The 25,581-nt window shown below is 38.5% G+C and overlaps 1 protein-coding gene across 1 annotated transcript in view; it reads left to right on the top strand.

Moving 5' to 3' along the window:
* Window positions 1–25,581, top strand: part of DDX10 (DEAD-box helicase 10) — a 161,314-nt gene that overhangs the window by 95,243 nt on the left and 40,490 nt on the right. Inside the window, exons 14-16 of the mRNA XM_039564584.1 lie at window positions 3,503–3,616; window positions 5,819–5,980; window positions 20,001–20,057. Of these exons, the coding sequence (XP_039420518.1) occupies window positions 3,503–3,616; window positions 5,819–5,980; window positions 20,001–20,057 (333 nt within the window). The remainder of the gene's footprint in view (window positions 1–3,502; window positions 3,617–5,818; window positions 5,981–20,000; window positions 20,058–25,581) is intronic.

A 25,581-nucleotide genomic window follows, 5' to 3' on the forward strand; every position in this document is an offset into this window, starting at 1 on the left:
TCTGTAGCATCCCCCTTGGAACAGGGAGGCTATGTCAGAAACAACTGCCCTAACACACCGAAGGTCCCTTCTTCTACTGCTGAATACTGAAGTCATGTAGTTTGGAAAATTGTGCTTACATCTGTGATCAAAATGTTTTGATATCTGAGCCCATCTGATCTTAAACTGTGAGAGGAATCTGGGGTCACAGGTCAGTCAGGGGACTGTGTCTGAAGCTGAAGGAGCCTTGAAAGCCATCAACTTCGGAGTGTGCTCAGAAAGCTAAACTACCAATGTAGTGGGTTGACCCTGACTGGATGCCTGGCACCCACCAAAGCCTCTCTATCACGCCCTTCTACAGCTGGACAGGGGAGAGAAAATATAACAAAGGGTTCATGGAGTTGCGATAAGGACTGGGAGAGATCACTCAACAAATACTATCACAGGCAAAACAGACTTAAATTAGAGATATTAATTGAATTTATTGTTAACAGAATCACAGCAGGATAATGAGTAGTAAAACTGGACCTTAAAAACACCTTCCCCTCACCCCTCCCCTCCTCATCTCTACCTCCTCCTTCTCCAGTGGCACAGGGAGACAGGGAATGGGGGCTGTGGTCAGTTCATCACATGCGTTGCTGCCACTGCTTAGGGAAGGGAGTCCTTCCCTTGCTCCAGTGTGGGGTCCCTCCCATGGCAGTTCTCCATGAACTCATCCAACGTGAATCCATCTCACAAACAGTTCTCTGCAAACTGGTGCAATGTGGGTCAGTCCTTCAAGCACAGGCTGCTCCAGTGTGGGTCCCCCATGAGGTCACAAATCCTATCAGGAAACCTGCTCCAGTGTGGGCTCCTCTCTCCATGGGTCTGCAGGTCCCTGCCAGGAGCCTGTTCCAGCATTGTCCTCCCATGGGTTCATAGCCCTCTCTCAGGCATCCACCTGCTCTGGTGTGGGTCTCCTCCATGGACTCCAGGTGGATCTCTGCATCCCCGTGGTCCTCCAGGGGCTGCAGGAGGCACAGCTGCCTCACCATGATCTGCACCAGGGGCTGCAGAGGAATCTCAGCTCCAGTGCCTGGAGCACCTCCTGCTCCTCTTTCTGCACTCACCTTGGTGTCTTCAGGGCTTTTTCTCTGACATGTTCTCACCACGCTCTTCTCTGGCTGCAGTTACATGTGCCAGAGGTTTGGGTTTTTTCTTAAATATATTATCATAGAGGCTTTCCCATAATTTCTGATGGACCCAGCCCTGGCCAGCCTCTCATCCATCTTTGAGCCAGCTGGCATTGGCTCTGCTGGACATGGGGGGAGCTTCTGGCAGCTTCTCACAGAAGCCACCCCTGTAGCCCCCCCAGTACCAAAAGCTGGCCATGCAAACCCAGTGTAGTGTCCTGATAAAAAACACAGTTTAATTATGTAGGGAGTGTGTAGTGTTTTATAGTCATGCTCTTTTTTGTAGGATTTTAAAAATTTTGATCTCTTTGTTTAATGCTGCATATTGTAAATCTGCCAGATTCACACACTGATCTTGCACTATGCTTTTTGGGTCTATAGTGAGGGAATTTAGTTTCCCATTTTTTCCTTCTCCTCTTCTTGTTCCTTCTATTTGTTTGGAAATTTTGTACTATCCCATTCTTTTCCCATGCAACTTGGCAATATCAAACTCAGAGGAAGGAGGGGAAACAAGGTACATCTGGAAATGTTGCCTAGGTGTGCATGTAAAGACAGCTCATTGGATATTTGTGCTCCTTAGCTAGGAAAACCTTTTTAAACCAAGAAATGTAAATAGCTGAAATTCACAGTTAAATATAATTTTGCAAAATACTGGTGTACCAATTTGAAACTTACAGTCTTTTTTTTTTATAGTAGCGTATTATGGTGGTACCAATAATATTGGTAGTGCAGAAATAAAGGACTGTTTGATAAAAAAGCAAAACTGAAAGCAGCTGCTGAAAGAAAATGCTGTGATAGTGAACAGTATTGTCCCACCACCTTGAAGTGCATCTCTCTTTAAATTCTTCCTCTGGACAACTCCTGTTGTTGTACTAAGTAGTCCATATTTTGAGGTAAGGGTTTTATGCTAATGCAGATTCTCAAACAATTTGTGTCTGTAGGATAAGCAGCAGTAATGAGGGAGTAGCGCAGTTTTCTGAGCTGTTATGGATGTACCTAACCAGCAGTAGCTGCACAGTGCAGCAAAAATCGTTTGACAATACTGAGGATAAAAGTGCTGCTACAGTTACTATTTTCTATAATAGATATTGTCATTACTTGCTATCACGGCGCAGTAGCTGTCACAAGCCATTTTTCCTGTTAGGAGGACTGTAATTTTTCTCTTTTATAGTTCATATTTCAGTGCATTAGTGTGCTGACCATAATGACAGTGACTTTCTGAGTTAATTTTTTTTTGCTTCCTTTTATAGTGGATTTTGTGTAGAACATGAAAACTGATTAAAATGACCAAAATAAAAAATGAAAGTGAGAAAAAGTTCAGTTTTTCCTTTTTCTTTCTGGTTGCTTTAACTGCTTTCTGTTATTTATTAGAAGTTTAGACAGTTTAGTGACTGGCACTTTTTCCTGAGTACTGGAGAGATTGCAGTCTTTATGGGATGATGAATGAGTCGTGGGTCTACTCCTATGGAGTCACCATGTATTCCTTCAGAATATTTTTTGCTATAAAATACTTTTTGCAATGTCGGTTACTGCTTAAAATGTCCTCTGTGTATTGTGCCCTGGTAGATTTTTGAACACATTCAGCCTTTGTTTTTGAAAGGAGAGTTCTTGGAAGAAGAGCTGGGGGTGGTGAATCTCCACATTCTTAAGTTCCATGATGTTACCACCAGATGAGTGCCTTGGGGAAACCTATGTAGGCCATCTGTGGATTTCACAGTTTCTGTGGACTCATTCATTAGTTTCTCTGGTGTCTTCACCACGTTTTTTCACTACTCTTTTTCATGTTGCTAATAACTTTCGTGATATTTAAATGGTACTTAATGCTAAGTTTGATAAACATCTCCTGGCACTGATGTTCTGCAAGGGACAAAAGTTACGCAGTAGCAATATTCTTGCATGGCCACTTGTGGCATTCATTGACACACAGATAGCTCAAACTGGTGTACTGTGGTGCCTGGGGACAATGTGATGACAAGTGAGATGAAATTGGTACCTGATCAGTTAATGGCTTCAAGGCAGTTATACTGTATTTCTTGTCTGATGAGGGTTGCTAGCAGCATAAGCTCGTGAATCTAGTGTCCTTGTCCCAAAAAGGTTAGTGAGATTTGAATGAGCCAGGTGTCCTGGCACTAGCAGGATTTAAATTATGCTAAATTTTTATCAGAGTAAATGAATTTCTGATGATACAGCCTGCTTAAAATGGTTTTGTGAAAAGGTTTGCTGGCTGATTTTTAAAATGTGTGGTTTAGGAATTGAATTTTAATACATCTGATTACTTTTAAGAAAGTTTGAAGCATATACTCTATGACTAGGAAAAAAACCCACAAAAAAACTTATTTTCTTTTATGCAGATCACGTCAAAATCAAAGATGAAGAAAAAAGCAACTAAGACCCAAGAAGCCAAAAAAATCTTGAAGAAGAAATTTAAAGTTAACACAAAAATAGTTTTTACAGAAGATGGAGAGGTAAGATCAATTAAAAGTAATTGTATTTTGGTGGGAACTGAAATTGTAGTTTCTATTAAGTCAAAAATGTACTTTATATCTGTATAAAAAGACACGCTTTTAAAAAATGTGTGGTTTTTGTAATTGGCTTACATTTTGCAAAAGTGTTCAGCTTCCATTTAGAATTCAGCTCCATTGGGAAAAAAGGGAATGTTGAGCACTGACCTCTTTTAATCTTTATATGTGTAAGATACTTGTATGAGAGCTGTAAGTGGATGTACAGAACTGGATCTCTTTTCTGCCTATTATCTTCAATTTCAGGTGGCAACAAGAGCCTGGTGTTTCTTTCTTACAGATACATAAAACAGTTTTCCTGTAGCTGTTTCCCAAAGCTCTCCAAAGTCTTGAGTTAATGTACTGGAATTAAAAGAAGTCCCTGGTGTTCTTCCCAACATTCACTGTTTCTAGATTAAAAGTTTTGGTAGGAAAGCTAAGGAAGCACCAAATTTTGGCCTATTGGTGCTGAGGTAGCAGTGCTTGGAAATCTGCCAGTTATTTGTTTTGTTCTTTTAATGGACTCTGGAAAAATGTCTTGATTTTATATGAAAAGGAACTACTGTGGATGCTAGTCACTCTAGGGTTTCCCTGTGGAAATAACCTCACTAGCAAGTGTCCATGTTCCATGAACTTTCTTACATTTGATTTCACAGCTTCAGATGCTGTGTATGTTGTTTTTCCATTTCCAGCACTAAGATAAAAAATAGGGGTTTTTTTCTTCTTTATAATAATTTCAGTAAGGCATAAACTGAAAGAGAGGTCACCTTTACAAGTATAAAATTTGCTTTTCTGGCTAAATAAAATAAAACATTTTATATTGCAGGTGAAGGGAGTGTAGGCATATACATAATTACTAACATTAGACAGAATGTAAAAGGTTTTTAGAGGTCGCCCCATTGTCTGAAAACTACAATGTCAGATGTTTTTAGATATTCAGAAGCTATTGTCTCAACTTAAAATTCATACGCAAATGTTTATGTATCTATGCAATGAAGCAAAAAGGAGCAAGGATGGAGAGAAAAATAGTCACAAAGATTGTAGTTTGAAAAGCAATACAGTAGAGAAGGAGTAACATTTAAGCAAACACAAAATTTGCATCTGTGGATGTTGTTCTTGTTTTTTTTTCCCCAAGCTGTGTAAAATTGTGCTTTGAAATTTTACTGTTCTATTCCACATGCTTCTCTTTGACAAACTCCTCTAAAAAATATATCTTTCTAGAAAATATAGCTACACAAACTCAGTTTTACAAAAGGATGTGGACACAATGGGTTGGATTTCTCCGTACCTGTTGAATAACACCCTGTGTGCAATAGGGAGTCCTAAATGTGTTTGGTTTTACATTTTTACTGAAAAGCATTCTGTATTTTCTGCCATGTAGTTTCCTTTCAAGAGTTAGTACTCTACTAATCCATAGGCAAGAAAGATTTTGCAAAGACTTTCCCTTGAAGGTGCGTGCTCATAGCATGAGATATAAGCTACTAGGTCATAAGATAGATGGGGATATTTTTTTGGTGAATGTGTAGTCTTTGTCTTGAATTTAGAGTTTCAGATATTTAAGGGAAGCCGGGTGTGTTCATTATGTCGTCCATCAAGCATTTCATCAGCATGGATCATCAAACATTTCCAATGCAGTCTTAGTACAATAATCAAAAAACCCTTCCATGTCTGTTCTCCTTGCTTCCCTCAAAACATGAACCTGTAGTCATGCCTTTTTTTGTGTACTCTGGAATAAAGGCTCATCTAATTTTTGTCTTGGTTAATATGTTGGAATATTGATTTTTTACATGAAAAGTGCTGTTTAGATTTACTCATGTTTTTTTCTGAGAGTCATTTCTTGAGAACAAGTATTTTTTCTCCCCAAATGACTAGCAGGATTAGAAATTACTTGTTCTAATCAGGAAAGAGGACAAAATAAGGGAAGAGATTCAAGTGAATCCACTAAACAGTAATGTGATATGATGGAGACACTACTTTCAAATAGTAATTTTAACTGATTGTGATGTTAAATAAGGTCTCTAAGTTTCTGTTGTCCAGAAGTCTTGTTAGTTTGTTTCCTTTGCAGATGACCTTTTTATTTAGTCTGTATTGGAATATTTGGGGCACCAAAAGTGTGATGTGGAAAAATGATTCTAACCATTATTTTTCTTGCTGGCATCTCTAATTCAGTTAGTGCAGCAGTGGCCACCTGTGCAAAAATCCAATTTGGCGCAAGCAGATGAGGAAGATGATGCCAGTGGTATCAACCTAGATAAAGCGAAAGAAATACTGCGTGAAGAAGACAAATTCGACAAAGAAGAATACAGGAAGAAAGTAAAGGAAAAACATAGGGTAAGTTGATTTCTACCTCAATTACTGAAGTACAGAAATACTGTGCTGTGGATTGCTCAGTGAGGAAAGGTACTTAAATACATTGTGAAAGAAGTGTAGAACAAGTTCATTTAAATTCTTAAGTTTTTTTCAGGACTACATTGTTTACAGGAAAACTGTTCTGATGTAAGTAGCTGGATAGCACAAAGCCTTATTCAGTATTAAATGTTGGTAACAGTAGAGTTTTTTTTGCAACTTCAAAATTTGTTGAGTTTCGTAGGAGTATCTTTTTTTTTAAGCAGTGTTCAGTGGAAGGGTTTGTTTCACAAAAAGAAAGTAGTATATGGATATGTGCTCTAACAAATGCTGACAGTGATGTACTGTCTGTGAGATGTCTTCAGACTACCACTTGCTCAACATTTAGTACTACATTTCAGCTAGGCCAAAGTGTTAACTTTTTGTGTTGGTGTTGTTAGGGCTATCAGAATTTACTTAATGAATTACTCAAATTATGTCTTATGATTTTGGCGGTAACTTGAAAAGATCAGTATCTGAAGTCTGGCTTCTCTGGTGCAGCTTTTAAGTTGCAGACCACAAGTTTTCAAACTGCTTCTGTATTATTTGTCATGGGCCAAAGCAGGGTTTTCTGACCTTGCTGTGTACCTGTCCTATAGAACACAGCTGTATGTCTTTGAGTTCAGGGGTCATTCTTTTAGGTGTTGTGAGATGGGTATGGAATTCTCCAGATAATGGGTACCTGTAAGATCCCAGGACTATATGTTGTTTAAGGCCAAATTTATACTCAAAGCTTCAAATTTCCAAAGTGTTAGAAAGCATTGTTGTATTGTCCTGCTTTGTAAATGCTGACTTCATTCAATTTGACTTTCCACTGATAGTAGTTAGTACTAGATCTCCTAGTGTTTCTGAAGGTTTGTATTTGAACAAAATAATTTGGAAGGGATTTATGAAAGCTTCAAGCTATGGTTTTGCTATGAAGTATTCCAGCTAATGTCAAAGCATACTTCACACATTTAATTTGAAAGTCTTTTCCTGTAGTCCTGTTGCAGTCACTTGACAAATACAAAAAATCTCACCTCTTCTTTAGCACAGTGTTGCATTTGATAGGAGGTGAAAAGAAATAATGTTTGCTGTGCTCTAAGTGAAATCAGAGTCACGTTTACAGAAAACAATGCAATCAGATTTCAAGGATACACTTAATAAACAAGGAAGGAGAGATTGATTCTATGACTTTGCAATCAATCTGTTATTCATTAGCAAATTCATATCTTTTGAGTGATGCTGTTGTAGGTTTGACATCAGACTTCAGTGATAAAATACTTCATCTCTTGGTCTGTTAAAACAGCTTCATTGTTGTAGTGCTGAGGAGAACAATTGATGTTGACCAGATACTTACCTGCATTGAAAAAAATATTTCAACTGTGGAGATACTATGAAAAGAGAATGCCTCTTTTCAGAACTGAGTCAGGCAAAATTAACAGACTGACCACATCAGTGTCATGGGATTTTTTTGTAATTACGGAAAGTGTCATATGTGAAGTTTCTTGTAGCTTAGTGCATGAGTGTTTTTCACATTCCACCTATTATCCTTTATGAAATAAAAGAAATAAATGATAGTATGTAAAGAAGAAGGAAATAGATTTTAAAAAAAATCATCTCTGTTTGACATCCTGTGAAATGATTGTCTAGTATTAAGGGCTGCCATCCAGTCATTGCACAACTGACATTGTTCAGATTTTTTATTTGAGACTTTACAATTTGAGGTGAAAAATACTTCATATGTAAATTCTCTCTACATAACGAAGTATTCAGTTACCAGATTGTAATTTTTGAAAAAGTCTTAAAACAGTTTAGAATCCTGACATACAAATTTAAATGAGATGAAACTTGAAAGGAAAGAAGGGGCAGGAAGGTGATAGGTAGGAACCTCATCTGCCTTCCTGTTGTCTCACCAACCTTGTAGTTAAAGATGAACTTCTCACTACAAAAGGCATTCAGGATACCAATTCATTTCATGTATTAATTAATACAGGCTATATAAGGTAAGGCTGACATACAGATTGATTCTCTTGCTCTTCCTTATTACTAAGTCATCCTTTTTGTCTGGGGTTCTTGACAGTCAACTGTTGCTACTTAGGAAATAGCTGTAGTAGTAATGATAGGGAAAATATGCTGAGCCCTGCTCTTTTGTCTCATCCAAGGAGAGACAGGCACATCTCCTTTCTCTTGGGTCATGTTAAGCTGGTCCAGTGATCAGAAGATGCCTTCTTCCAGTGATTCATGAAGAGGCTACATTGTTACTAGGTGGGAAAGAGAATACTCAATTTTTCCATTACCAGAAAATGTGTAATTTTTAAAATTTGCACTGTAGGGAGGCATTCTATAGCATAATTCAGAAATCATAGATAAGTGTCATAGATAAACATTATTTTAGCCACTTCAGTCATTGTTTTTTCACTAATGTTTTTGGAATTTATTGAATTGTTAATGGGACAAATCATCAGTCCTTAATTAACAAAAGAATGCCAGGGGAAAATCTGAACTGCCTCACAGTAGAAGTGAGTTACGTGGCCATTTCCACAGTGACTTCCCAAGGGTATTTAAAAATTCTCCCACCTCATAAAGTTTCCCTTCCCAAAAGATAACAATCACTCAGTAGCAGATACTAGTTGAGTTTGAATCTTTGGCTTACATCTCAATGATATGGAAGAAGAAGAACTATGCAAGTCCTTGTGTCATGACTGTACTGCAGAAGCTTGGTCAGGTGCCTGATCATTGAATTTGCTATTAAAGGTTAGGTTGTTTATGTAAGTCTGACAGGCAAGTGGTCTAAGTTATTTCTTACCCTCATTTGGAGGGAGAGAGTGAAACCTAGAAGAGGAATATTGAAGTGTGTTACCACTAAGGGATTTGAGAGCAATAAAAAGACTAGGAGACTTTATTTTCATGACTTCAGATTTTGTGTGTGGGTGTCTTAGTGCCATTTCTTGGGTCATTGAAAGAGGAGCTTTTTAAAGTCACATACTGCAATCCCCTCTTATATATCCCTTTGCTGGCATTCAGCAGAACCCTTTATACAAAGTCTTATCCATCACTTGTGACTGTCCTTGCTTCTTTTTAAATCCTCCATGCTTCACTGTGAACCAAAATACATCATGTCATAACATGAACTCTGTGGTCTGACCTGTCCTTTCTGCAGTAATGCTAATTATTTCATTCCCATCTTTGTTTAAATTTCCCTCCTGCAAGCAGACTGCTGTAGATCTTTGTCCATTCGACAAATGTTCCAGTATCCGATGTGACAACTCTCTGTTTCTTGATTTTCCACCTTGGCTGCTGAATTCTTCTACAACTCTTTTTAGTAGCTTTTTGTAAAAGCCATGGCTAAATCTTTCTGCTTTTGCTTCAGATTTGTTCAAGACATTTGCTTAACATTTTCATCAATTTAACTTTCTTCTGTCCCTTCACTTCTTTCAAGTTTCAAATGTATCTTGATTCTTATTTCCTCTTCTTAATTCCTTTTCTTCCTACTGCAGCTGATACCTCGTGTAGTTTCCTGGTGTGTGTGGCACTAGTTCTTTTTTTCTTTAAATCAATTTTTGAAACATGCTAAATCTTTTAAAATTATTACACAAATAAATTAGCAGACCACTAGAGACAAATGCATTTTCATTCTGTATAAATCAAATATAGCAGTCTGATACACATTTAGGTACGTGTAATCAAGAAGTCCCCGCAAGCTGAATGTGTGTTAATACCTGAAGTCTCTACATTGGCTTTGAAATGGTGACTTACAATAACAAAACAATTTACAGAATGCTATAAAAGCAGATGTTAATTCATCGAGGTTCTTTTATCTGGCAGGTGAGTTCAGGTTTTGATTTAGATAGTGAAAGGATGTAGAAAAAGAAGTGTTTTCATAAAGCTTGTACTTTTATAGGTCATCTTCAATTGAGAATCCCTTTCTTATGGTTTCCTCAGTAAAATCTTGAAGATTAGAGGTCTCTGGGAGAAAAAAGCGAACTTCTTAAAATCAAAACATCCCAAAAGCAGCTTTTTTTTTTTCAGGGGAGCATGATGTAAGTTTATTATGAACTTTCCTTGCAAAACTGTTTCTGATGAAGAACAAAACTATTCAGAAAGTATCCACAGGCCACTGATTTTAAATCCATTTGTGAATGTAATTTAAATGAGCACAGTCTCCTGTATGATCAGAAAAATGTTTTGATGCATTCATGAGATGCTCGGATTAGATGAGTTGTGTGTTGCAGCGCCTTAAGGCTTGTGGCAACTTGCAAAGCATCTACACTATAATTAGGTTTCCTTCATGAGTCTCACATTTTATTCTCCTCTCCTTCCTCTGCAAATATGGAAAAACTGAAAATCAGATTGATAAAAGTAAATAAAACTGAGGTATAATTGTTGTGTAATTAATGCTTACTGAAGTTTTGGAAGCAAAGTAAATTTTAGTGGTTGAGCACAAGGAAAGGACAGTAAGACTGATCAAGATAATGTGAAAAGAATTCTGCCTTAATGATGGCTATTTGATGAAAGCCATTTGAAATGTGTAAAACGTGGTAAACAACAATGAAGGGAGAAGTGAATAAACTATTCAGAACATGTTTTGGAGCTCCATTTTTCAAGTTTTCAACTGAAAACACAGTTTTGTTAGGAAGAAAATAGTGGCAGAGACGGATTCATCTCACTTCTTAGTAACCTCTCTTTCCCTGTACTAACTCAAGCTCAGAAAAATACCCATTGGTGCTGAAGGAAAAATGAATAGGACCTTTATTTCTTACCTCTCTTTCCCACAAGTAAGATATGCTGTGAATTTTTAATCATCAATGTGAGAAGATGGCTAGAAGTATTTTTTTAAATACAATTTCATTTGGGCAGTATTAGTAGCAAACAAACTGAGTCTCTCTTCAGGGGTCTGATACTGCAAGATGCAGTAATTCTATAACTCCCTGGAAGACGTTAAACAAACATATTTATAGAGGGATGACTCAGTTAGACTGTGGGTGACAGGGGGGATCTTTCAGAAGGTACTGCACTGTTCCACAAGTCTGTATTTTAAATGTAATATATACTTTGTATTTTTGAGACTCCTTGCACAGTCTTCCAGTGATACTGGTATTGCTCAAAGGAATCTGGAGATATTTTGTGGCCCTTGTGCCACTGACATGATCTTGATTTGTACCACTTGAAGTTTAGGGTTATATGTTCTCAAAGTTTTACTTATGCCATTCTTAATTCAGTAGAAAATACAGAACTATTTTAGAAACTGTACTGGAACAGAATACCTCTCTTTTGTTTGTCTCCTGTACCCTAAATGCATTTGTTAGTGGCATAGTGCATAGTTTTAATGAGGAGGAAACACTGCGATGTTTCGCCCTTTGTGTGTTTGCTCTCCCAAATATTATTACTCTATTAACTGTTGCCAAGGCTAAAAGAGAAAATTCTTTGTACCAGACTTTATGTAAAGACTATCATAAAATAAAGAGCTTACAGTTTCATGAAGAGAATATTGAATTCGGATTAAAATTCATTTTTGCAAATGGAAGATCGCAGACTGGTAAGAGAAGCCACATCCCTTGGGTTTGAACTCAGGCGGTTTCATCTGCAGGTGTTTTTTATGAAGCCTGCTGCTGTTCCAGGCTGCAGAATGAGCCCCCTGCACGTGTATTGCACAGAGGGTCACACACAAGACTCAGTTTGTGGCTATCCACAGAGACAAGAGAGGCTGCACTCACATAAACTTGCACAGCACAGGCAGCACAAGCTTTTTCTTCTTGTTGGCTGATAAGAGCTGATGTTTACCAGCAGAACTAAGATCTCATTCCCTTGATTGATAAGCACACTCACCAATACATTAAATAGGAGAGTGGACCCTAAATATGTCTAATTTCATACCTACATCATAGGGCCCTTGTGTAGTCACTGACCTTGGGTTTTTCCATGTGCTAGTCTTTCTGCACAGTCTCATAATGCCTTTCCAATATTCCATTTTAACTTTGCTCTTTCCCATGAGGCTGATAAACACAGATAACCTGTTTTCTCTTTTTCTTACCAGTTACAAAATTCTGTGTGAACCTTCCCAAGGTTGTGCTTGTGTGGTTCCTTTAGTGTTCATCTGTCAGTGACTTATGAGTTCACATCTTTTGTTACTGTCTGCCTTACTGCTCATTAGGGTTAGTGTATTTCATACTTTATTACTTTTTCTCCTTCTTGTCTTTGTCTCAGTCATAAGAGGATGTCATTACAAATCACGTTTTTACGTTCAAGGTGTCCCTGCCACCCATGTATCTTGTGCCACACTGCATTCCTTGGAGTTTTCTTCCTGGTCTAACGCTGTAGCCTTTATCTCTCTCCAACCTCTGGCTCCTGCCACAGTCCTCACCCCATCCCTTGGCTGAGCCATGGCTGGGTTGGGAAAGCTCTTGGGGGAAAGCACTCTATGACTTACTCCTTCCTTTGGCAGCCCCATTCAGATGGAGCTCTAGGCTCCCTGCTTTTGCAAGTGATTTCTGTTGATGACAGAGTACTTAGGATTTTAAATGTGTTTGGTTGTAGTTTTATAAAATAATTCTGAAAGTTGTAGTGTACTGTAATAAATCATTGAATACCATATACCATGCTCCAGAAATGGAAAAGTTTCCCCAGGGATTTTCTTTATTTCATAAAATTAAAAAAAAAAAAAAATTATATATATATATATGTATAATATATTATATATATAACACAAGGCATTCAATATGGTTGAAGATAAATGCTCCCATGAAAACCAGTATTTTTAGTTTGAAAATCAATCATTAGATTAATTCTGGAGAAAGGTTGCATCATATTTCCAAGGAAATAATCTGAAGGGGTAGGAAATTGCAGTGCAGGATTATGCTCTTTATTAAGTAAAGCACCTGAATAGTCCTGCACTTTGAGGTGGAATTTGTCAGATTACCATGTGTACAGTTGGTTTAATGTGCTGCTGGGTGAGAATGATAAAATTCTCTCACGTTAAGAGTATGCCAGCGTAGGAGCAAAATATAAAGGGAAGGAGGTTACTGCTGAGAGGAGTGTTCAGCTGAATGGCAAAGAAAGAAAAGTATAGGTGGAGAGATGTGTAAAAATAAGTCAGAGAGTATTACTTTGTTAGAAAGCCTATCCAAGCCCTTCCATAGATTCTGTGTGCAGGCAATGCTGCTATTCTGCTCTGGATGCAGAGCTGTTAAGATAAGGGGGATGGACACTGAGAAACAGATTGACAAGCATCCCATTTCAGCCTTAGCAGCAGCATCCATCTGGTCTCCCTGTGGTGCCAGTGGAGACAAGGGCTTGCTTGTTTATCTTTCACTTCAAGAGCTGAATGGGCCACACTTAGAGCTTGAAGTGTCCTTGGGTGTTTTCTAAGAGTCTTGCAGCAAAATCAGAGTTCTTGACCTCATCTTACTGATGTGAAAAATAAGAAAATGAGATCACAGATGACAGAATATTCTGAGTTGAGAGGGACCCACAAAGGACAATTGAATCCCACTCTGCAGTGAATGGCCTACATGGCGGTTGAACCCACAACCTTGGTGTTACTAGCACCAGGGTCTGACCAACTGGTTTATGTACACAGTAATCAGATGAGTGCCAGGAAAACGCAGCTGTGGGTGGAGGCTGAAGTAGTTCAGGCATAACCTTGAAGTGAGCCTTTACACACCCTAGTGCTGTAAAGCAGCTTCCATGCCAGGCTGCTTGTCCTGCTGGAGGATGTACTTGAACAACTGACCTCTATCTGTCATGGCTCTGTGAGGCAACCTTGCAGCTTCTGACAGGTGCTGCAGCCTTTGCTTGTTGAGGATCTGGGTACTGCTGGGTGCCTGCATGAGCAGGCGCAGATACATGTGAGGTTCTTTTGCCTTCTCTCAGACCTGGTGTTTGAGCTGGGTATTTCCTTATGGGAGGCTGCATTAAGACAGCTCAAGAGTCTGTGACCTCTACAGATAATGAATTTTCCAGTCTTAAATGGCATCATCCGTTTAAAACCTAAAGCAGCCACAAAATCAGATGAAGGGCATCATTGCCCTTTTTCCTCTGCTTTTCTGTAGAATATATTAGCGTGGTTTGCAGTTTAACTTCCATTGGTTTGTTGTTAAGATTTTAGCTTGAAACATTACTTTTAAAGAATGTTAACTAACTTCATTCATGATCTAATTCTGTTGAAACTGTATTTTGAATTAGTGTTATCTTTATCTCTCACTGTATGTATTTGTGTACATGTAGGTTCAGTCTCACCACTCTCATAGTATAGAATTTCTTTTTAATATTTAGTCTAAACCTACTCTCCTTCAGTTTAAAACCTTTATTCCTTGTCCTGCCCACTACATGCCATTGTAAAAAGTTCCTTTCCAGCTGACTTACTGGAAGGCCACAGTTAGGTCTCCCCAGAGCCTTCTCTTCACTGGGCTGAACAGCCCGAACTCTCTCAGCCTGTCTTCATAGGAGAGGTGCTCTGTCCCTCTAACCATCCTGGTGCCCCTCCTCTGGACTCGCTCCAACAGCTCCATGTCCTCCCTGTGCTGGGACCCCAGAGCTGGATGCAGCCCTGCAGGTGGGGTCTCACCAGAGCAGAGTAGAGGGGCAGAATCCCCTCCCTGGCCCTGCTGCCCACGCTGCTTTGGATGCAGCCCAGGACACCGCTGGCTCTCTGGGCTGTGAGGGCACATTGGCAGCTCATGTCCAGCCTCTCATCCATATACATATGTTTAAACCAACTTACTTAAAAACTTAAGAAAAACTTTTCTATCCTTAAAACATACTTGGTGTGTTCAGGTTTAAGTGGGAAAGGAATAATTTTGAGCTTTGTCCACTGGTTTCCTGTGTTGGTTTTGTTCCAAGAATGTCCTTTTAAGGGTCAGTTTCTACTAGCTTCTGTTTTCTTCTTTTTAATGAGAATGCCTTTTTTCCACTGCCTGTAAGACTTTTACCAATGCTTAAGACTGTCCCTGTGCTGTTTTTCACATGCTTTTGATGCCTACTGTATGTTGCCTTAAATCAGTGATTACTAGGTGTTTCAGTTTCCCTGCCTCTACAGTAAACATCAGCTTTACAGATGAGGCTTACATAATTATGTTTATATAGTCTGTTGCTTGAAGAGATTATTTAATAGGTTTCTAAAACCAAACATTGAGATTTAAGAAAACCAACATAACAAACACAAAACAATAAAAAAGTTTTTGCTTTTTTCCTGAAGGTATTAAGATTTGCTTATTTAATAGAAACCAATTTTGTATTTAATTTCCAGATATAATTTTTAAAAATAATATTCAAAGACATACTAATAATTGATTCAGTTTTATCTTTGGGTTAGAAATGTTGGTTTGTTTTGGTGGTTGGAGAAATGCTTGCGTGTAGATGGTTTGCTAATCTCTGTAATGAGAAATGTTAAGCTACATAGCAATATAAATGTAGCAACGGCCATGGGCATGTGAACAATTCAAGCTTGGTGTGAAATCTTGGAGAAGACAAATGTGAGAAACATGTTTACTAAGTCAGTTTTCAGAGCACATTTGTGCTTTAAAATGTGGGTGGAAACCAGCTCTTGACTATGGCAATGCTAATATATGAGAGCTGCTGTGAACTTTTGAACGGCTCTTTGTGTGTTTGCTGCAGCACAATTGACTGACCTTGGCTACGTCCCCCTGAAATAACAGGAGACAGTCAGATAACAAGACATGGTGTCAGGTACCAGTATTGACCAACATGTGTTTGCAAATGACAGCCAGATTTTTCCAGGCAAGGGAGTCATTTGTTCCAGACCTTGGTCACCTGTAAAGAACCATTACCTCAGCTGTTTAATAGAATAGATTGGTAGCTCCAAATTATGGCATCAGTATGTAAAGGAATAGTTATTAAAATTCTAGTGTAAAAATGATGGATCAAAACCTGAGGGAGTTCTTGAGTATTTAAATAAAAAGACTTCAGAGGATTCAGATGAGCATGAAATTTTTACAGGAAATAGATTTTCCACAGGCTTTTTTAATGCTCTCAGAGCTAAATATGCAGTAATATACGTTAGTTGTGTTGAGTGAAACTTTTATTTGCCTTCAGGTAAGCAAATAGAAGAGGTCAGTGAAATTTTAGGGTGGAAAAACTGCAGCCTATCACCAGCTTAAAGAATTTATTTAATGTAAATCTGACCTATGCATACATTCTTTAAAAGAAAGAAAGGGGACTTTTATTGTACAAATTTTTTACAAATTAAAAAGCTAAAAGAAAAATTACTGTATGAAACAGAACTATTCATAATACATGGAAATAAATGCTGTATTTTTTTTATATTGCAGTAAACCCTCTGAACAATGTAAAACGCACTCTTAAATGTAGAAAGAAGAGAGTCTAAGGAAGAGGGGATTTCCTTTGGGAGGGAAGAACTCTCAAAATTGCTGGACTTAATTTTTTTCTAACTAAAACCTTGGGATTTAAGCTCTGTATTTATGTGTCTTTCACACATTCGTGACCTCACCAGCTAGAGAGAGCTGCCATTATTTTTTGTCTCAAGTTGAGAAAATGGAATGTAGCTGCTAGAATATTTATTTGTGTTGGAGCTTTAAGAATTAAATGGGGTATGAGTTTTTGTTTTAAAACCCAACAGTAAAAGGAGGGGGAAATTAAATGTGAAAAGAAGAGAGTGGCAGACTTCTTAACTTCATGGTTAAGAACAGCAAGTAGTTCTTCCATGTATTAGGCATAGCTTTATCCATGGTTTGGGCTCCTTTTAGGCAGAGCTGGTTCTGTTGTCAGTTCTAGTGCAGAAAAGGTAGAAGGTTTGTAACTCTTCTTTAAAGCCAAGTGATTTAGCTATATTACATGATGATGACAAAAAATTTTCATCCCTGTGATTACTGAGGTTATAACCATCCTTTTTAGTAGCTGTGTAAGTGTGGAGGAAAAAAAGATAATTTGCAGTAGATTTTAAAAGCTGACCAAGAAGGTCTCTGAGCTGTATAATACCATTAATGAAAAACTAAATGAAAGGAATATAATACTAGCCAGTGTGTGTTTGTGGAAATTCGATGTACAGTGAGTTGTATTTATATATTTTTACCAGAGCAGAACCTGGTTTGTAAATACATCTATGGAATATGCTGAAATTTCTACATGGCTTTTCCCTTGAGTGTTCTGATTAATAAATTAACATGTCAAAAATTAAATGGACCAAAACCTCTGACAATGGCTGTAAGTTAAAACAAGAGATTCAGCATGGATGTGTGGGGAAGTGTTTCTGTGTGAGGACAGTCAGGCTGTGGCACAGGCTGACCAGAGATGATGGGCAGTCTCCCAGCCTTGGGATTTTGACATGGCTGGATGAGGCCCTGTGCAGCATGACCTCACCTCAGGGCTGACTCTTCCGTGAGCAGCAGGTTGGACCAGGGACCCCCTGATGTTCTGTCCAGTTGGAGTCATCCTGTGACCCTGTGAATGCCCGGTGTTGTTGGGAGTGTGTTCATGTGAAACAGCAGAAGCAGGCCTGATTAGGACATTGGCTTCTGAAATGCACTCCTAACTACAGCTCAGTGCCAACACACATGCACCTTCTGCAAAATCTGTTGTTGTTTTTCTTTGGCAAGGATCCAAACCCTCTTTCTCCCGTGCTTGGGAAAAAAAAAGGAGGTCTTGACAGCATCTCCTGGTGATTGCTTCTCTGTCTTGTTTTTCTCTTGAGCGCCTTATTTCAGTCTCTGGACCTATTAACTTTAGAATCTTTTTGTCTCTTTACTGTTCTTTGGAGACTAAAGTATATTATGCTGTCTGTGTACTCCTCTTCTGTGTCCTTATGTCAATCTTCTGCTTTCATAGCTGTCCTCTCAGTGCTCAGCTATAAATCCCTTTAGCAGGAATTTTGCTGCTATATTTGCTTAAGCCTGTAGCTGTAGTTTAAACACTGATATTTCATACACCACAGAATTTTTATATCCAAAATTTTCTAGACTGTCCAAGTCAAAAGCTGCTTAGTAACATCTGGTGTATTACTTTCTAGTTCTGTTCTCTGTCAGTTTTGCAGGGGTAAAGTTTGAATATTATCACAGTTTTAGTAGAAAAATGAGAGAACGCCAGTGGTTACCCCAAAGAGTGGAGAATGTGCAGCTAAACCACTTAACATGGAAGAAATGGAAAACTTAAATAAATAATTAAAAAAGCATAAGTAAAAGTGAGCAGAAATTAATTTAAATTTGACTTGGGAGAGAAGGAATCGTAACATGGATGATCATGTTCTGGCCATGATGCATAGATCTACTTTGTTGGAGAAATTGCATGTGGACCAGACAGTACTTGGACCTGGTTGGTGGCTTTTGTAGTCCCATATGATGCCCTTGTGGCCTTAAAGGAAATTTTTTTTTTTTTTTTCTTTTTCATACTTTAAAAAATCTGAAATAATAAGACAACTGTGTTGTATTTGTCTACAGTGGTGCAGTGGTGGTGGCTTTGGTTGGTTGTTTTTTGTTTTGGTTTTTTTTTTTTTTGGTTTGTTTGTTTGTTTGTTTGTTTTTGTTTTGGTTTTTTTTTTGGTTTATTTTGTTTCACAGCATGCATTAAAGGCCCTGGCATGTAACTCAGAGTGTACTGAGGTGTTTGAATCAGGCAACTTTGCACAAAGCATTGGGGAATTGTTTCATTTTGATTCGGAGTGAAGAGGTTGACTTACACCGAAAAGGACTTTGAAAATAAGCTAAGACTTCTGCAGTTTGGGCAACTGGGAGAAAAGAAAATGGCATGTACCTCACAAATGTCTCAAAAGTCCCTGAATTTAGACACCAGTTTTGAACAGTCTTGGTGGCTGTGTTCCCCTTTTCTCATGTCTGCAGTCAAATGCTGCTTTTCCAAACAACTTTGTGTGATACCTACCAATATGTTTTAGCAGCATCATTGTGATGAAATGGCACCGGGAGTGCTGAAGCTGTAGCTTTCTCCTTACTCCCATAAGTGAGCTGATATGTAAGTGGTCTTCAGCCTTCCGTGTGCTGAAGTGCTGACCCTGGACTGATGTTAATGTCTCTTTTTATGTGGACTCGACTCTAAATGTGCTGATGCCAGGATGGCCTATATTGCTCAGAGAAACTGAGTTGTATATCAGAAACATTTTTATGCTAGCATAAAAGAGTCTCAATACCAATGTCATCAGCATCACTAAAACAAGAAGAGGGAGCCGTGTGCTTTTCTAGGGCATGTGCTCTCACCTGAGTTTCTGTCCTTTCCTCATGTAATAAAGAGTTTAAAGGATGTTCAATTGCAAGGACCTGACAGTCTAAATTAGAGATAATACTTCAGTTGGTGTAAGAATAAACAAAAGAAGCAGCAATAAATGTAATTTGAATTAAAATATCTTGGGCACTTCTGTATACTGACAGATCTATCAGGCAGCTTTAGATGAGTTTTAGCTCTGCATTTAGGTCATTTTCCTGTAGCAGAATCTCTTTGGTGAAGAGAACTTTGTTATGGTTTCTGAATCGATGCAATTACTAAGCAAGTGCTTTTGTAAAGCGTTTGTTAGTAATGGAGATATGAAAGGGGGAAGATGTTTTAGCTTTCAGTCTCCAGTTACTTTAGCAATTCTGAAGTTAGGAAAATTTTCATTTTAGTTTGTTAAGTGGATTTGATTTCATTTTAAGTCACTGAGAAATAAGAAAAATTGGATCTCTTAGTGCCATTGTAACGACCTTATTTAACAGACAAATACTAACTCTGTTAAATTACTCAGCCTGCATTATTCCTTTAGGAGTAACAAGTCTTGATAAAGATAAAATACGAGCTTGAATCATTCTTGTAGTTTTAGGATTTCCTTTAAGAGCAAGAAGAATGAATAGTATCTCGTTCAGATCTCATTTCATTTATCGTTTTCATCAGTAACATGTAGGGTGAATTCCACCAGTCTAACATATATGCGTTAAAAATATCTAGATGGCTCAACATTAATCTTAAAATATTAAAAGAAAAAAAAACCCGCAGGAGTTTGCTTTAAAACCGTACATTTTGTTTGTTTCAGGAGAAGAGGCTGAAAGAAAAAGCAGCAAGGAGAGAAGCCAGGAATAAGAACGCACAGGTAAGGGTTTTTGTTGTTTCGATCAAGCTGCTGGTTGAGGGATTGAAACTGTAATCTGTTTAAAATTGTTTCATTCCTTTCTTTAATAAGCAGTGTTGTAATGAATGGCTCTTTAAAGGCATTTTCTGTTTGCTTGTCTTTTCTTACTCCCTTGCTCTGATGTGGTTGTAATAACTTGGTGTGGAAGGATACTGAGAAAGCATGAATATATATGTTTGTGTGTGTATAAAATGTATGGAAGCCTTTTGGAATTTCAGCCTCTGTTTTGTATATCAGGTGAGTTGCAATTTCAGCTGCAGTGCTGATGCCATTTTTCTCTCTGAATACTTGGGTCAAGCTTATAATTTGCAGGCAGTGAGATTATTTTTTTTGTGTGTCAAATCTCACTTTAACCTTTTTCTGCTGAACTCTTTTTTAAATAGCAAGTATTTATATTGAAGTTTGTTCCTTCCCCTCATTACCACAAACAACACCTTGGTTATCCTTTTCTTCAGATGTACATTACTAATTTCCTAGAGGCTGTTCTAGATTTTCATGTTGCTTGATTTGTGATAAACAGGTTTCATTCAGCTGCAGTGATTTTCTGGAATATGGACATAGTGATATTGTTTCTCACACTGCATCTACTTTTGCTACACATGAATAGTTACAGTTTCTTCTTGGCAGTTGGCAAATATCTTACTCTGTTGAGAAAATTGATAATGTTCTTTGTCTGATTTTTGCAAGCTGGCTGTGCTCTGGGAGGCTTAAGCATAGGAAGATGCTTCATTGTGTAGCTCTGAAGTGGAAAGTAATTACAGTTTCAGATGAAAAGCCTAGTTATACTAAGTTTTAAGTATGATTCTGCCTTCAAAGATGGCAAGCTATGAGAGCTGTTGGCATCATGACTCCCCAATCAAGCAATAGAAATTTTCTGCCTGTAATTGAATGTATAAAGATGTATACTTTTTAATATATTTAGCAAGCATTTTAGGAAAATTATGGAATGAATAATTAACAAACATCTTAATAAAGGGAGAAAACATTGATCAAATCAGGCTGTATCACATTCATGAATACTGCTTGTTAATTTTGCCTCTTTTTAAGGAATAAAATGCTATTCAGCAGCTGGGGAAAGAAATCTATTTCTTTCAAAATGATATGCTTGCTGATGTACATCTCCTGTCCTATTCTTGGCCAAGCGAATGAATCTGTTTATCCTACTGGAAAGTGAATGCAGTTGATCCCTGTTGAGGAATGATTTGTCTGTGTGTGGGGTTGTGTGTCCGTGGGCATGGTATGGGTTAAATGTGGAGCCTTAGCCCCAAGCCCACAATTTTATGCACCTCTGTCTCTCTTCTGTGGAACACTTGCACTTGGGAAGCTGATTTACTAGTGCTGGTCTGATGTGAGATTGGCACATGCTCTCCTTGAAGGTACCAGCTGTGCAAACCTGCTATTGCTTTGACTTCATTTTATTCCTGAAGCGCTTAGCTCACTCTCTGCAAGAAGGTGCAAGCCTCAGGAGCTGACATGCCTCCTTGACGAAAACTGTTGGGCTTTTACTGTTGTTTAGAGGCTTTTCTTGCCAGAACTCTGTGCAGCTGAGTCCTGTAATTTTCAGTGTGGCTCATTTCGGGGAAAACGCTTCAGCTGGGAAAGCATGCCAGCTTGGACCTGGGCTGTTCATGCCTGGAAGTGGAAGGGAGCAGTAGACAGTAGATAAAGGTGCCAGTTTCTGTCTGCTGGAATTAATTAAGAACACCCCCTGCTTCACAGGATCTTAGAGATGAAGCCGTAGTAGTTGAAGCTCTCCACAGTCTGAGTGGGATATGACTCAAGCAGCTCCTACAAGATACCCAGGGGAATAAAGAAGGAGGATAACAGTAAAACACAGAAACTACTGGAACATAAACCAGTTTAGAAAATATATGCTCCCTAAGTCAGGAGTTCAAAAAATGTTAACACTTTCACTAGTGCTTTCATAATATGGCTTGTGACCCACTTACTCTGCCATATGCTACCCCTTTGGTAATTAGTAATGTTTTCTTAAAAGGGAAAGCAATAAGGAGAGCCAAAATAAGTGGAAAAGGTATTTTTAGCCATGTTAATGCAGTTTAGCAGCTGGAGAAAAGGACTAGATCAACAATTACGAGTAGCCAGTCACTTCAAAGCAGCTGTGGTCGTAATTTGTTTTTCACGTCTATCTGCTTTATCCCTTGTTTGTTTTATTAACTGTCTCCCTCAGGTTACAAACTCCTTGGATTACAAAGTCTTGTTTGCTGTCTTTCACTAGTACACAGCCCACTGGGTCTGACATGACCAAAACAGAGATTTACTTTCCCATTCTTAGTATTAAATAATAATTCTTTGGGAAATTGGGGCGGGGGGGGGGGGGCGGATCACAGGAGAGAAGGACATCCTGCCTTTTCCTCTGGTGCTGCAGGAGCAATTGCAGGGAAGATTTTACTCAGTCTTTGTCATGCTGGGACAGGCTAGGCTTGCTGCAACTGGAATTGACTAACCAAATTCTGGCACGCTCTGCTGAGTGTGCCTGAGCAGGAGATTAGATGAGTGGGTAGCTGCAGTGTTATTGACTCCACCTTGGATAAATCTCCATGCAATAAATAAACTGAGTAAGAAGTGAAGACTTTTAAAGATGCTTTGGAGAAAGTATTTCTAGGGATTTATGGCCATTAATTAAATTTTCATGCAAAAGACTGTGAAAACAAATAAAAGAAGTCTTCTCATATATTCTTACTGAAGAAAAAATGGAAATTTAGGGTTTTGGTTTTTTTTTATCATAAGGTATTCAATTGTCTCCCATTTTATGAGAATTTGATGTGATATTCACAAATGCAATGTTTTAAGATGAAAAAAGCACGTATTTTTTCTTGACTCAGTACTGATTAAATTACAGCTCACAAACCCTCAAACAAATTTTGATACTGTTTACTTGAAGGTAGTCTGGAGAAAATTAGGCAAGAAGTAGTCTTTTGAGCAAGAAGTAAAGCACTGAGCAGCGGCAGCAGCGACAGCTACTCCTAGACAGGAGCTGGGTATTACTTGGTGAAGCCAGCCCCTGGCCCCAAGCAGGACATCCCTGTGCTCACGGCTTTTCACTTTTTCTTCTAGAATCTGCACATACTGATTTCTTAGTCTACATAAAGGACTTCTGGGTTTCAGCCAGCATTTAAAGGTCCTAGCCCTGCTAGCTTCTGTTAGCTGCAATGAAGCTAAACAGGACTGTATTTCTCCATTAGTGATTTTAGTCTTTTGCTACCCTGGTGGCCTACTGATGTGCTGAGAATTATGAAGTGAGGAAGGTTTTGATTTCTTTTAAAGACAATTGTTTTTATAGGAAAGGAATTTTCCAGGAGCAGCTGAAGAGGTCTGTGCTTCAAGGTGGGGGAGCAGAGCAGGAGTCAGGAGAAGGTGCTGTTCCCTGCCCAACACTGTGCTAAGTGATCCTCAACTATCAGCTCCCAGCAATGTGCAAGAAGTGATAACTAGTCCCTAAAAGAAGGCGTTGCTATCTGCTAGAAATAGTTTGGACATCATCTGTAAAGCAGTGTCAGGAGGTAAAACTTGCTCAGTCACGGCAGTTTGGTGCATCGAGTCAGGTTTTGGCAGTCCTATAGCAGTTACACCATGCTGGTGTCCAAAGCAAAACAAAAACCTGAAAAAGCTCTGACTAGAAGAGCAGAGGCTGTTTATCAAAGGTCTGTAAGAAATTGTAGCCTAGTGAAAACTTGGAGAAATCCAGCTTGAACACTTACTCCTTACTGAGATGTTTTTCCCTATTTTCACTGGACAAAATTGAGGATGGGGATTCTTACCGAGCTGGAAAACTGACTTGTGGAAAAAATCCAAGAGCTCGGTTGTCAGGGGCTTTTTCTTGGGAATGAATGCTTGCTGAATAATTGTAAAACATTAAAATATCAACAGCAGGATAATAAATATACTTCAGCTTCTCTCCTCCTTTTCTCTCCTGTTCTCTCCCTCATATATTTTGCTATTCCTACAGGAATTAGTGTTTGCCTATATATAAATACATACACTTTATAGATAATTTAAGATTTTTCAGTCACAATGAATCTTTCTAGTGTGAGCACATCTACAAAACACATGGGGGTGAGCAGGAGGCATACACTTTCAGATATGGCATGTTCAGGCATCAGTACCTGCCTGTATCACATCACTGCAAGCTATAATGCTCAATATAGCATTCTTTTTTCTGTGCCTTGTACCATGCTCTATTGAGATTTTAACCAGAAAAATGCTTAAACCCACCATTTTGTTTTAATCTCCAGCACCCCCGTGGGATTTGGGATACACTTGCCAAACGTAGCTCAAGAAATCTTTGCACCATGTGGAAAAATTTAAAACGGGAAAGGGGAAGTCAGGTCCCTTGGGCAGCTGTGACTAATAATCCACTCAATGAAATAGACACTTCAGAATATTGTGAAAATTCTTCATCCATTGTGGATCATTCCTGTAGTTACTGGGTTTATATTACCTTTGCTTCTGCCTTGAATTTCCCTTTGCTTGAGATCTAGCCAATGGCTTGTGCTTAGACACTGGATTCAGTGTGAATGTGAACTGTAATTTCAGTGTGGAAAAGAGGTTTACAGGAGCGAAGGAGGAATTTGGTCTGTGCCTCCTGTGAATCCAGGTCCCCAAATCCCCTTGATCACTGGGGTAACTGAGTATTCTTGTGAAAGTCTCCTGGGATGCCTGATAACTGGTGGTTAATGATGATGATGCATTGTTCTGGATCACTTCTCATGACCCTTTCATGGATGGTGTTGAGGACGCATTTTTTAATCTCCCTGTGATTTCTGGAGCTGGAGCAGGGTTTCAGGGCTAGATCATTCTGATGGTCTGGAGGATGTTGAGATTGTAGAGTCTGTTTTTTGTAAGGAGGAGAGAGTTGTGTTGTGCTGGTGTAGCCTCAGGGCAGGCTATGTCTTGTCACTGCTGTTTCACAATCACTGCAAAGGACTAAATCTTATTCTTAATCAATAATTATTTTTGATTCTGAAAACTACAAAGAACAGCAAAAAATAAGGTAATAGTACTTCTGTTCATCTACAAAATCTTCCAGGGTGTTTGGTGCGGGGAGCTTGCAACTGAAATCACCATGTCAATTTGATCCCTTTTAATATGTCAAACTTCTTGCCGAAAACAATCTCATTAACCTTAGTTTAGAAGTAGTTTTGGTCTGTTAACTCTTGTATTCTGTATGTACATCCAAAAGCTGTAAGTAGCTTTATTTATTCAATGCAAGGTTTGAGTGTTTTGAATTTCCGTGAGAGGCTCTGTGAATACAGAGTGATTTGGGATATCGACATCTTAACCTGCTAATTTAGTAATTTCATTTCAAAGTCAAGTCATGAAATGGAAAATGAATTGCTGATTCTGAACTACTTGTGTGCTGAAACATTTTTAAAAATCAAAGTATTCTACAATATTTAATATATGAAAATGGGTATTATATGCCTGTATGGAAATGTTACCTGTATTTCACTTTTTTGAAAATAAC

The sequence above is a fragment of the Corvus cornix genome, chromosome 1, assembly GCF_000738735.6.
Source record: "Corvus cornix cornix isolate S_Up_H32 chromosome 1, ASM73873v5, whole genome shotgun sequence".
NCBI lineage: Eukaryota > Metazoa > Chordata > Aves > Passeriformes > Corvidae > Corvus > Corvus cornix.